Raw genomic sequence first — 14369 nt, 5'->3', positions numbered from 1 at the left:
CATTCCTAGTCATTAAACATTCTTCATAAAAATCATTATTTATGGGTGGCCAGTTGGCTCAGTTGGCTAGAGCACAGTGTTCATAACACCAACGTCGCCGGTTCAATTCCCACATCGGCCAGTGAACTGCACCCTCCACACCTAGATTGAAAACAATGACTTGGCTTGGAGATGATGGGTCCTGGAAAAACACACCATTCCCCAATATTCCCCAATAAAAATGCTTTTTAAAAAATTATTATTTAAGGGGAAAAAGTAGTCCGTTCCCCCCCCACCCCACTCCCGCAGTACATTAACCCCAAGCAGCAATTCATTTTAATTGAAGTTGTGATTTCTCTTACACTCCATTGGGGGGTGGGAGTAAATTATTTTGAATAGTATGCTTCCCCAAAAGTAAGACCTAGCCGGACCATCAGCTCTCATGTGTCTTTTGGAATAAAAATTAATATAAGACCCAGTATTATATTATATTAGACCCGGTCTTATATTAAAATAAGACTGGGTCTTATATTAATTTTTGTTCCAAAAGACACATGAGAGCTGATGGTCCGGCTAGGTCTTATTTTCGGGGAAACCTGGTACCTTATAATAAAGTTTGGTTTCATTCCAATATCAAAGGAAAGGGTGAGGAAAGAGTAGTTATTTATATGTTATCTCCATCTTGTGGACTTTTTTCCCTGTTATGTATTACAAAAATTACAAGTCAGCTTCTCACATCTAAATTCTGCTTAATGGAATGTTCTCAGGAACTTCACTAATTTAACAAATATTTAGCAAACATTTATTATGTGCCAAGCCCTTTACTGTCACACTGGGTATACATGAGAAGAAAAAAAAAACAAAAAAAAGTCCCTCTCAAAGATCTTATAATCAGTCTTAAGGGGGGGAAACAGAAAATAAACAAGTTAAATTACATTAAGTTTTAAGAAAATGACCAGGGTGCAGTCATATACGCAAAGTATAAAGATTCTTAAGTATGGATTTTTCTAGAATCTGATCCCCACTCCCACCTGCCCCTTTTTTTAAGATAAGCTTATAGAAGTCTGGTCCACTTTTAAAGCTCTGGGAAAAAGCAAACAAAGGCCACTCCGAAAGTTTTACTATCTAAGATAACTATTAGTGGCATATCATTACCCTCATCCATTGTTTTTCTAGCATTACCTTATTCCTCTTCCCATCCATCCCCTCTCCTTTTTTCTATTTCATCTTTTTCTTTGTTTAGTCTTTCTAGGCTTCTTCATACTCCTAGATTTCAGTAACAGACAGACAGCTCAAATGAAACCAAGCCCTGGTTAACAGCTTTCAAAGCCGAAACATTCCAGACCCGTAATTTAAATTCAGGTTTCAACGAATTCATTACATAACAATGCGTTACAAAAAATTAAAAAATTTTTTACAAAAGCTAATATCTCTAATAAAACAAAAAAGCAATACAATAGGGTTTATTTTGAGGATTCAAGGCTGGTTGCTTACACATTTAAGAAGAAACATAGTTAATAAGTGTTTTGTGAAAATGTAACACAACTTTCCAGCAACAGTGGGGTTAAACCAACTACGGTACATCCACATAGAATACTCTGCAGCTGTTAGGAAAAAAAATGAGAATGCTCTCTATTAACAGGTTTAGAATGATCTCCAAAAAAATGTTAAATGAAAAAGAAAAAATAGGGCTAGCATAAACTGCTGTATCAGGAAATGAGGAAAATTATATATATATTTGTTTATCTGCATAAACACTGCAGGGATCCATTATAGTACTAATAAAAGTGGGTACTAATGTGGAAGTAAGGGTGGACAGGTTCATAGTTAACATAAGACTTAATTTTGAACAATATATTACCTATTCAAAAAATAAAAGAGTTTGAAATTTTTTAATTACATTTTTAAAAACCTTTTTACAAAGTCTATCAAAAGGTGATCCAAAAATTCACACATTTATAACTGCTTCAGTTATAGTCTTTTAAATCTTGTCACACTGAGCCTATTCATTAGTCATTTGTTGACAGTTCTTTACCACTTAAGTGGTCCCAATGAATACCAGGTACTGGTATTACCTTAAGATGGCATAAACATATTGGTCAAAAGAGACTCAACAGCTCCTGGCTTCGTACCTACTGTTTATGTTGAGTGAGTTATTAATCTCTTGTCCATGTTTCCTTCTCTACAATGGAAATAACTTACCTATAATTTAGGGATAGTACAAAAATTAGCAATGACTCCCAACATACAGAAAGCACCCATTAAATGTTAACAAATGTTCATAATAGTTCTTTATGAACATATAATGCTTTCATCTATGTAATCAAACGCCACAGTGTATTTCTAGAGAAAACAACAAAAATTCATAGCATATTCAAAAGTTCCCGTTAAATGTAAGTATAGTCGGTGCAAGTCGCTGGGAGTGCAGAGAAGGGAGTAAGTAATATACTGCTCAAGTTTAAAATACCAGTTGGAGGAATAAGGATATTGAAGGGAAAGAGTTTAGAGAAATGGATTGTACCACATCATTGGCGCCTTTGATCATGCAGGTTCCCAAACCTGACTGATAATCGGAATCGGCAGGTACATACTTTAGAAAAAGATCCCACTTCAGACTACTCTACTCAATCACAATGATCAGGCACAGAATGTGGGAGTCTGTGTATTTAAAGCATCCTAGGTGATTAAAATTATTAACTAGGTTTGTGAGCCACCACAAGTCTCTATTCTCTTACAATTAGAGACTTTACAAGTTTATCTCCAGGTAAAATAAATTTAATCATTGCCTTTGGTAACTTCACTGGAAGGAGAGCCTCAGTAAGGTGATATTACAATTAGGCATTCCTTTAGATTAAGTCATGAAAGAATATTTTAAGGCAAATATATAAGTGTTATAAGCAATACTGTGGCTGCCATTTATTGAACAATAACTCATAAATGACTGGAAACAAAGCCCAACATCATTCCATCCAAAACAAAGTATATATATGGTATTGAGAGAGAAGAAATACAGACAAAACAATTTAAAAATGGGACAAAGACCTTAACAAACACCTCACCAAAGATATAAAGGTGCTCAACACTGTGAGCCATCAGGGAATTGTAAATTAAACTGAGATACCACTACAACAAACCTACTACGATGGGTAAAATCCAAAACACTGCCATTGTAGGCAGCCAAGGATGTGAAGCAACACGAACTCCCATTCACTGCGGGAGGGATGCACAAAGAAAGAAGTTTGTGCAAAACACTTTGGAAGAAGTTTGGCTGTTTTTATTTGGCTGTTTCTTACAAAACTAAACATAGATCCTCTTATCATACAATCTAGCAATTGAGCTCCTTGGTTATCTACCTTATTTACCTAAACTACTTGAGAACTTACATCCAACAAAAACCTGCACATGGATGCTTATTCATAATTGCCAAAACTTGGAAGCAACAAAGATACTATTTAATAAGTGAACGGACAAATAAACTGTGGTACATACATACCATAGAGTGCTATTCAAAATACTCCTCAAAGGAGAAAATCTGTCAAGCCACAAAGACATTCCTAAGTTAAAGAAGTCAGTCTGAAAGGGCTACATATATGTACTATATGGTTCCAATTATATAATATTCTAGAGAAGGCAAAACTATGGAAGATAGTAAAATTAGCAGTAGTTGCCAGGGGTTTGAAGGGAGGAAGGTAAAAAACAGGTGGAACACAGGGGATTTTTAGGGCAGTGAAACCATTCTGTGTACTATAAAGGTGGATACATGTCATTATACATTTGTCAAAACCCAAAGAATGTACAAGAAAAAGAGACAAATGTACAACCCTAATGTAAACTACGGACTTGGGATGATAATAAGGGTCAGTGTTGGTTCATCCATGGTAACCACCCTGGCGGGAGCTGATAGTCAGTCAGCCTTTGATGGGGGAGGAAGTTACATGGGAACCGATCAATTTTGCTGTAAATCTAAAACTGCTCTAAAAAATAAAGTCTTTGAAAGAGATGAGGGAGGGAGAAAACACAACTTGGAGTCAAAAAAATCAATTTAAATACGTTCAAAGGAAAGGCATTTTGTAAAATGTATATATTTTAATAATAAAAATACAGTTCAACCTTGAAAAAAAAGTTCAGGGTGGCCCTACACCCCTCCTACATTACTGATGGGAAAGTAAAATGGTGCAGTCACTTTGGAAAATAGCTTGGCAGTTCCTCAAAAAGTTAAACATAGATTTCCTCAAAAAGTTGGACATGACCCAGCAATTCCAGTCCTAGGTATATACCCAGGAGAAGTAAAAACATATGTTCACATAAGTGTTAGCAGCATTATTTATAAGAGCCCAAAAGCAGAAACACCCAAATGTTCACCAACTGATGGACAAACAAAATGTAGTATAACCACACAATAGAATACTATTCAGCCAACATGGAAGAACCTTGAAAACATCATCTTAAGTGAAAGAAGCCAGTTACAAAAATATATGATTCCATTTATATGAAATGTCCAGAACAGGCAAATCCAGAGACAGAAAATACATTATTCTATCACAGAGACAGAAACTCGTGGCTGCCAAATGGGGAGAATTGGAATTAACCACTTATAGGTGCAGGGTTCCTTTGTGAGGTAATGAAAATGTTCTGAAATTAGACAGTGATGATGACGGCTCATCATAGTGACTATATTAAAAAACATAGAAATGTACACTTTAAAGGGGTGTATTTCACGTTATGTGAGTTACATCTCAATTTCTTAATAAATTTTTTAAAATCTAAGCATGGCCCTAAGGAATGAATGTTGCTAACACTAACATAAACAGCTAGCTGCTAACATCACAAAACACAAACAACGGATGTGTGCCTTCTGATGGAAGCCATCTTAACTGCCTGTGAAGTGGTCTTGTTCTCCGCCTCCCACCCAAAAAAAGGAAATCAACCAATTCTGATCAAGCCCCTAGACCCAACTAACCAAGTAATTGGGAAAAACAAACAGAACAACAGAACACGTTAAACTGTATCACAGGGGAAGCATTTGGCAAAACACAGACGGTGGGAACCTCTACAGGACTAAGGCCTGATTTCTTCAATTAAAATTGACAAGGAAAAGGAAAGAAAGATGGAGAGGGTTCCAATCACAATGTTTTTTGAATCCTGATTCAAAGAAACTGTTCAAAGATAACTGAGAAAATTAGAAATTTGAAAAGTGGCTATTTGATAATATTAAAGAATTGTTCATTTTTCTTAACAATTACAATAATAATATTGTAGTTGTCTTTTAAAGTCCTTATCTTTTACACATATACACTGAAATATTCATGGATGAAATTATATGCTCCTGGGATTTGCTTCACAATAATTTGGGATAGGGGCAGGAGTAGAAAGAAGTATAAGTAAAACAAGACTGGTCATGAGTTGCTACTATTTAAGACAAGTGACAAGCTTGTGGGAGGGACAGATACTATGTTACTTTTGTGTATGTTTAAAACGCTCCATAATAAAAAATTAAAGGGTATATGTAGGGTATATGTAACACAATCACATTTACAATATAGAGGATAAACTGTTGAGAGGGGTGTGCATGGAGGGAAACTGTTAGATTGCTACAGAGAATTCAGGCAGGAGGAGCAACCTAAACTACGACAGTGGTATTCAAGAAATGAAAACCAGATGAAATCAGGGTTATTTCCTTACGTCCGTAGTTAGGTTTCATGGATATTTTAGGCAAAAATTTTTATTCGCCCACTGAGCTAAGGTATGTATTAAGACCTTAAAATAATTCTTGGCATTTAGTAAGTGCTCAATAAATATTAGGTATTTATCTGAAAACCCATTATCTATACAGGTTTCCCACCACCATTTATTTTCTTAGCATCCTGTTAATTTCTGGTTTAATTACACCTTATTATTTCTAGAGTACAAGCTCCATGTGGGCAAGATCCTTATTTCAAATATCATTATATACCACTATTTGTATGCCTGAGTGTGCAAGCACAAACACTAATTAAAATTTTTATATTTGCTGGAGAATTAGTAGTTTTACAATACAAACTTCTGGACTACATTTTCCATGAATTATCTGTATCATATTTTCATAGTTGGTAAACAAGCATTTTGTATACACCGTAAGTGTATTTATTACATACCAACTACAGAAAAAAACACAAGAACATGTTGGCAATATACACCAACTAGACTTGACAACTCATGGGAGCTCAAAAAAAACTTTGTTGAAGTATACTGAAATGGTGTATGCCATTTAATGGTAAACAAAAAAAATTACAGGGCAGATTCCACTTCCACGAAAAATGCTAAGATGACAATACAACACAGTGATTACAAGAGTGGTAATAAGACCACAGGCTTGGATTCAGACAAACCTGGGTTCAAATATCAGCTACAGTACTTAAGGCAAAGTTATTTAACCTAAGTTTGTCTCCTCATCTGTACAACAGAAATGATACCTACTTCATAAGGTTATACTGCCAATTAAATGACAGTTAGAATTTTCATGAAACATGAACTGCCAAAATCCCACAGTCCATTTTTTTTCTCCATCTCTGGAGGATGAGGCAGAGCCCTGCATACTTTTCACAGTTTTACAAGGGATTCTGACTAGCACTCTATTTAGGAATCACTGTCCTAGAGCCTTATTAACCTCAGTCCAAAGTAAGGAACCATCACAAAGATAAAATGAGCTTTAGAACATGATTCTTTGGTTTATTTCCAAGTTTCTAAGACAGGCCTTCACCCCAAATTCCTTTTACAGAAAGAACCATACTGCAAAGTTCCAATTTAAAGTCCTTTCCAAAGCCAGGAAAAACATGATTCCATGTTGAAATTTTACATCAAAATTGATATACCTTAGCCTCTTCCTATTCCATTACTGAATAGTTTCAATATTGAGTGCTTTAAATATATGTGTAGATGACCACTGTACCCAAGGCTTACATATACAATACGTAAGCTGTCTTATTTTTCATCTTTCTTAAAAATAAGCTTACAGTTTAAATCTATTGATGCTTCTTTAAACCCACCTAATAAATTTTTATCCAACACATGCATTTTTAAATATGCACAAGCAATCTTACTAAAGACTGACCGCACCTAAAGTAAATTTAACATTCCAGAAGTAAATCTGAAACCATCCTAAGTAACCCAATAAAACATTGCCGAGAAATACATAAACACATAAACTCAATCATGAACATTTTATTCCAAAACGATCAGTATGAAATAATGAAAATCCCTGGAACAAATTAAGAGTTTAAAAACAGTGTAGAATTTCTTCAAAATAAGCAAAGAAACAAAACACTTAGAATGGTTATATATCAGAACAAATATGCCAATAGTTGATCAACTGAAAGCAAACAAGTAAAAGAAATCTCCCTTAAAAGACTTTTCTGTTACTGTCAAGGAGAGAGTAAGACAGGAAAGCAAGAGCTAGGGCAGACAATATAGACCTTATTAATGTATATATTTTACTAATTTAGACAAAAGACATTTTCTCAGCTACCTACGTTAGTGAAGCTTATGAATGACTAATGCAATTGCAAACTTGAAAAATTGGTATAATCCAAGCTTTCGTACAACAGTACAAAGGTTATAAACATGTATCGGGGACTGGTGAAGTATTATTTAGTGAGCCCAAGCCTCAATGCATTTGCACATGCAATTTTTTTAAATAAATGCTTTACTATCTTCATTCACACAGAATATTGTTTATAACATGGTGTAGTAGACAGCTGTGTATCAACAGAACTCTGTAAGTCCCAAATATGGCAAAGCAGACTATACACAAGTTAAAAGAAATAAGACAATTTTGACTTAAGCTTTTGGAAAGTTACATTTTTAAAAGCCCAGTAGTGCATCAAAGCACAATTCTAAAACACTGATTCGACTAACAGGTGTTAATTTATAATTAATTTTTTCTATACTTGATAGTGTTGAAATATATAAGTATTCTCACTTTTTAAAAGTTTAACTTTGCCCACTTTATGGAGTCAAATAAAAGTTTACCAGTTCAAAATCAAACTGAAGAGTTATACATTTGTTGAAGGACATCCTTTAAATTAATCCAGTATTCCTTCTTTACACACATTTTCCTAACTATTTACTGTCGGCATATATGACGTATATGTCAGCTAACAATACTGCTTATATTCTAAATATACATCAGTCTGAAAAACAGGTGCGACACTACTTAGATCCATGCTTTTTTTCTTCTAAGCCTAAATTTGACCTGGGAAGGATTCAAAAATAAACACAAATACCCAAAAAAGTTGAACAATCCTTTTAAAAAGATTCTGAAATCCAAGACATGAGCCCTCAAACTATCAATAGCTTCCAAAAGTTAGTTAAACCAGCCTATCCAAGTTTCTCCTTAGCAGGATCAAGTCAGGCTTAATTGTGAAGGGTCCTGAGAATCTAACTTTGCTTCCCCTCAGAGTTAGTAACGTGAGACACGTACGTTACACGTCCAGCTAATACTAAATCTTTTCTCAATCGTTTCACAAAGACAACACAGATAAGTCTGATTTGGCTTTTTATGGGTAAAAACGGGGATGGAGGAGGGGGAGGCCTCCTGAAGGGTACCCTAAAACGAAACATTCAGTATAGGCATACCTCGTTTTATTGCGCTTTTTCGCATTATTGCGCTTCACAGATGCTGCATTTTTTTACAAATCGAAGGCAAGACCCTGCACAAGCAAAAGATTGCTTGCTATTCGCTTTATTGCGGCGGTCTGGGAATAAACCGCAATATCGCCGAGGTATGTCTGGAGGCTTGCTGAGTCAGTCGCTAAAGAACTGATAGGGACTCTAAAGTGATTACGGCAGCATCCCAGGTAAGAAGGTACTTAAAGTTGGCGGTAGGAAATGAAAAAAACTTCACAGTTCAGCGGCGAGCCATTGTGCTTGGTAGTAGCCCTGGAAAGAAGCGTGGCTGTCAAGGGGCAAGTGCGTACCAACTCCAGAGGAGGGGGCCAGACGTGCCAAATCGGAGAGAGGGGTGATCCGGCAAAAGGTGGTAAAACGCCCATCCCAGTCCCTCTCCCCGAGTTCTCCATCTCAAGAGGCACTAACAAGAGCAAGCTCGGTGTCCAACAGCCCCCACGCCGAACTATCCCACAGAGAGGAGCTCAGCCCCAAGCCCCGGAGGCCCGGGCAGGCCGCCTCCGAAGGAGCCCCCGCAGACGCCATACTAAAAGCCAAAATGGCTGCCCCTAGGAAGCCCGCACCGCGCAGCTAGTGAGGGTTGGGGAACAAGCTTCTGCGGGAAAGGGGAAGGAGGACTCTAGGAAGCGCCGTGGCCAGGTCCAACGCGCCCCGAGCCACACAGGTAGGTCCCTCTTGTCTTCCCAAGGCCGCGGGTTCCGACTGAGGGAAGTCCCGGCCCCACCCCCCCACCGGGAACCCCGCGGCCGCAGCCGTCCCACACACCGACCCCAGGCGAGGTACCTGCAATTCGGCCCGCTCCACCTCCCAGTGCGCCCGCTCCATCTCGAACCGAGCCCACTCGTGCTGGATGTAGTGCAGGATCCCCGGGATAGTGTACTGCTGCGGCCGGGACAGCTCGGGGCCTGCCGCGGGACCCGCTCCTTCGGCAGCCGGAAGACCCCCGCTGCCCGCCGCTCCATTCCCCCCTGGCGAAAGGCTCATATTCCCCCCAGGTCCCTGCTGCTGCCGTGGAGGGGCCGCCATCCCCGGGCCGCCACCACCGCCTCCGGCGAGCTCGTCCATTGTGTGTGGGGCCCCGGCCGGGGCTCAGGGCGAGACGCCGACGGCTGGGGGAAGGGCCGGGGAGGGTGGCCCCGCGCTAGTGGCGGGGCGGAGGCCGGCTGGGAGTGGGGCGGGGAGGGGGTGGTTGCTGTATGCCTGCCGTGGGTCAGAGCAGGGAGCTGCCGGCCGCCGCCATTACAGTCCCTCCTCCATCTGCCCGTCTCACTCACTCACTTTAGGGAAAGGGGGGGACGCGGCGGGAGGCGGGGAGAGAGGGCAGGGTTGGGAAGGGAATAGACGTAAGGGCCGTCGCTCCCGCGCAGCATGCCGGGTAGAGAACGCCGCTGCTGCTGCAAGCCTAGTAGCCAAATAGAGTCCGGCCTCACCCTACGCAGGCGCACTGAGGACGCCGTCAAGGTTGCCGTTAGAGGCGGGTCAGGCGCTCCGGCCCCGCCCCTAGGCCCGCCCCACGACTCGCTCCGGGTGTCAAGCGGAGGAGGGTACCGGATAGTGGGCCACTGACTCCAACTTTTGGAAGCGAGTCGGTTTCTGGCTCCCCAGTAATCAGTTTCCCTCGTTCAGTCAGCCCCTAGGCGCCGTTCTCCACCCAAGGGTCGCAGCGACGTGCCTGCCTTTGGAGCTGGGTTTTAACCTGGCTGATCGCTCTGGCCGGCGCTACCCGTCCCGGATTCCTGACGTTTCTTTTGCATTCCTAGCGTGTTTCAGGCCGTCCCAGAGGGTCGGGCCTCTTTCTCTGCCTGTCACTCGCTCTTTCTCTAGTTCTTAGCACCGGCTAGTTGCGGGACTTTAGGGACGTTCTCTTGTGGCAAATAGCCCAGATCCTTCCGGACGTGGTGAATGATTCCACGTCTACGTTTCGAGCCCCGGCTTTGGTCCCAATTCTGTACTCCCGGTCGCCGGTCGCAACTTGTTCCACTTTGCCTCCCCTCTTCTTTATGATTCTGGGTTGGGTTGTGTCTTGGGGATTTGGGAGGAGAGCAGGAGCGATTGTTTTTCTTTTTTTTCTTGAGAGGAGGGGAGGTAATGAAAAAGTTTAGATCTTTAGACGGTGGGTGGGAGAAAGATAACTTTGGGGGAGACTGATGAGACTAACAATTTGATGTTTTAGAAGTGAATGAACCTTGCGAGTATTATCATTCATAACAGAATCTCTTGATGGAAATAAATGAAAGCATTGTGAATACAACTTAGAATCCTAGATGAATGACTAAAGATATTTTCTTGGGTCATTAAATGTTGTGTGAGTGAATGTAATGCATAAAAGTCAAGGTTAATCCTTTAAGTACCCTGGTGTTTTTATGTGCTTAAGTTGCCAGGAAACATCCTTAATGAACTAGTAAGTTTCTAAAAGTTAATATAGCTAATAACTATTTGGTTGAAAAATAGCACAAAAATAATACTTAACAACATAATAGGGAAAAGAGGTTTAGTAATTACAGCTATGCAGGAAACTTGCATATAAAATGGATTACGTTAATTTTTTTTTCTTCTCTACTACAAAGAAAGTTTTCTCTGTGGAATATATACGACAAGTCAGGGTATAATTTCAAAGAGATAAAGTAGTACATCTTATTCTATCATATCTGCTGTACTGTTACAGTTTAATGAAAGGCAGATTGGACTTGTCATCCATGCTGCCATGTTTTATTTATATACGACATTAGGTCTCAGGTCACAGTATTATTAAGAATTATTTCTCCATATTATTAAGAACTACTCCACATTGTTAAAGTATATTTCTCCATTTTATAGGGACCAACATACAACCTGCTTATTCAGTCCTGTTCCTTTTTGTGGGGCCTCATAGCACATAAAAGTTCAGAAATCCCATGCTACCTCAAAACCTACGTACTAGAAACATTTGTGAGAGGATGTGGCATCCAAAGGAGCAGACACATTTATATTTCCCACGTGCGCCTCAAGCTCAAGTAAAGACTGGATTTATAATCCTTTTTTTCCCTCTGCATTCAGCTTCAAAAAAAACTGCTCCTCTTCTGTTATCTATCTCATTAAGTGACACTTCATTCAAACCTGAGGCCTGGCAGTCATTCTAGTGCCTTTCTTTAACTCAGCCCCCACATCCAACCTCTTTCATATCTATTCCATTATCTTCATTCAGTGTCTTAGGTTAAGGCTTCCCACCTCTATCCTTCCCCTATCTCTCATACCACTGATGTCAGAGTCATCTTCAAAAGGCAAATCTGATCCTGTCATTCCCTAATTAAAATATTTTAGTGATCACCAAATTTAGAATAAAGCCCAAATTTTAACCTAGTGTATAAAAGTCCTTCAAATTCTAGATACTCCCTACTACCTAATCTACCATCACACCATCATGGCACCCCATTCTCCTTTCCAGCCAAACTGCACTGTTTTTGGTTCCTCAAATGTATAGTAATGTTTCATTCCACAGGACTTTAACACATGCTGTGCCCCATTGCCTTTCCTTACCTTTTTCCTTCAAAACCGAACTCAAGTATTACTTCCTCCAAGCTTTCCAAATCCTTGAATTATTTAGAGACCCCATCCTAAAAGTATTGCATGCTTAGCTCCTAGTACATATTACACTGTATCCAAATTGTCTATGTACTGGTCAGTGACACTCATCCTGATCACTGAAAGCAAGACCTGCACATAACGGGTACTGCAAATCTTTGCTTCACTCATTTATTTTTTTTAAAGATTTCTTGACTGGCTACTATTTTTCAGATTTACTCCTAGTCCCTGATGGTCCATTGTGAACCAAGGACATAATCTCCACTCTCACAGGATTTCCAGTCTATTTTTAGGCAAATTACTTAGCACCAACCACCATAGCTTTCTCAATATCTGTCCAGATCCATCTTAAAATCATTTCTTTTAAAATTTCAAGTGTGCTCCCTATTTGAAGAATTCCAGTTTGAACATGTCTACATTCACTTTCACCACGGTTTTATTAATGTCAATGTAATCCTTCGCCATGTTCTTCCCAGATCATAGTCATTTATCTGCAGGATCCTCTTGTTCACAGCTGTACCTCCAGGATCTGGGACAGTGAGATCCCAATAAATGTTTGATGAATAACTTAAAATTAGACTACACTAATATAAATATTTTTCCTTCCCCTCAATCATTTTTTCATAGTTTTTGCTAACATTATAGCAGTTATCACTTAAGGTTCAATCACCAGAACTGAGTATTAAAAGTAAAGGACACCAATATTTTCTACTCTGTAGAGAGAATTTTTTTAATTATTTTTTTTTTAATTTTTCAATTATTGTTGACATACAATATTACATTAGTTTCAGGTGAGAAAATATTTTTTACCTTATTGACGTTGTGTTTTGTGTCTATGACTCCTGAGGACACTCTACAGTGAGCTCCTAGAATCTTGTGTTGTGTAGGTAATGAGCTTCCCCAGGCCATATTGTCACCTACTGCTCACCTAACTGGAACTTCCTCCCTAAACTGTGGCTGAGTCATTTCCTCTCTTCAATCTCATCTTTGAAACTTCCTATTATTTGTTCTGTCCTTTCATCAGTCTGTTCATTCCTCCTCCATGCCCATTGATTCTCTCAGTTTTACTATACTACTGATGATCTTCGTGAATGCTGCTTCTATCTTTAATCAGTTTGGAATTTTAGGGTGGTTTTTTTTTTCTTTCCCATTATCTAATCCTAGACACCTGTGTGCTCACTCTATCTGACCAAAAAGGGACTTGTCATATATCATGTACATAAATTATGTCAGCAAAGGTATGTTAAGGAATTCCAGGCTTTTAAATAAGTTCAAAATAGTTAACACTCAGATGTCTTCTCAATTTTTATATAATACCTGATGTACAAAGTTTTGCCTCTGCCTTTGAGAACTATATAGTGTCCTGTAATCACTCACCTGAATATCATTTTATACCTTGCTGACTTCTAACAAACAGCTCAAACTGGTTCAGAAACACTAATCTAGTCATCTTTTTTCATCATCTGAAAAAGTTATAACAAGTATTATCTCCATGGGAAGGAGAGAAAGCTGAAATAAGAGTTCTGGGTTACTTCCATAGTTCCTTAGTAGACTAAGAAGTGGTTCCGACTCTTACATCACTGAGTGTATATGTGTATTTGCAAGCAAGAAATAAAGTCTCCCTTCACTATTCTGCCTCCTACTGTCAATGGGCTCAATATTGCTTTCTCTGGTTCCCAAATTATATGCACTTTTTCATTTCTAATTTTTTTGTCTTTTAAAATTTGTTTTTTAGTTATAGTTGACATACAATATTATATTAGTTTCAGGTATCCAACATAGTGATTAGACGTTTATATACCTTATGCAGTGATCACCACATCATTTGCACTTTTGAAATCCTTTTTAGGTAGTTTTGAGGTGATTCAGTCACTTGGGGAAATTACGTAGTATTTACATGTATAAATATAGAGAACAAATGAATATTTGAGCCCAGAAAAAGATCTTTGAGAAGAGCTGGCATGTGTTCCAAAACCAAAGAAGCAAACTGTATAATGCAGATGGAACAGAAAAGGAGGAGGCAGCTTTGACCGGCACTATGGTTTGACCTGCCAAATAAGATCAGGTATCTACTTCTCATTACAGTAGTTGCCTATGGCTAAGAAAATTGTAGAAATACATTGCAGGGCACTTGAACTATTCCAATAATATATTGTGTGGTAAAG

General features: G+C 39.0%; 2 protein-coding genes across 5 annotated transcripts in view; one reads left to right on the top strand and one right to left on the bottom strand.

Moving 5' to 3' along the window:
* The window catches only part of STRN3 (striatin 3), a 92959-nt gene extending 82894 nt beyond the window's left edge, over positions 1 to 10065 (bottom strand). For 3 of the 4 annotated variants that reach the window (XM_019754512.3, XM_074328122.2, XM_019754513.3), the window contains exon 1: positions 9427 to 9902. In XM_019754512.3, the coding sequence (XP_019610071.1) occupies positions 9427 to 9708 (282 nt within the window). In that variant the 5' untranslated portion in view covers positions 9709 to 9902. Of the gene's footprint in view, positions 1 to 9426 lie in introns of all 4 variants that reach the window. The other variant, XM_019754514.3, reaches the window with a different exon arrangement.
* The window catches only part of AP4S1 (adaptor related protein complex 4 subunit sigma 1), a 35260-nt gene continuing 29939 nt past the window's right edge, over positions 9049 to 14369 (top strand). Inside the window, exon 1 of the mRNA XM_019754517.3 lies at positions 9049 to 9307. The gene's annotated coding sequence lies outside the window, so the exon portion shown is untranslated. The remainder of the gene's footprint in view (positions 9308 to 14369) is intronic.

Source organism: Rhinolophus sinicus, chromosome 3 (genome assembly GCF_057876585.1).
Source record: "Rhinolophus sinicus isolate RSI-liver-muscle chromosome 3, RSI-T2T, whole genome shotgun sequence".
Lineage (NCBI taxonomy): Eukaryota > Metazoa > Chordata > Mammalia > Chiroptera > Rhinolophidae > Rhinolophus > Rhinolophus sinicus.
This window is presented reverse-complemented; position numbering and strand designations above follow the sequence as displayed.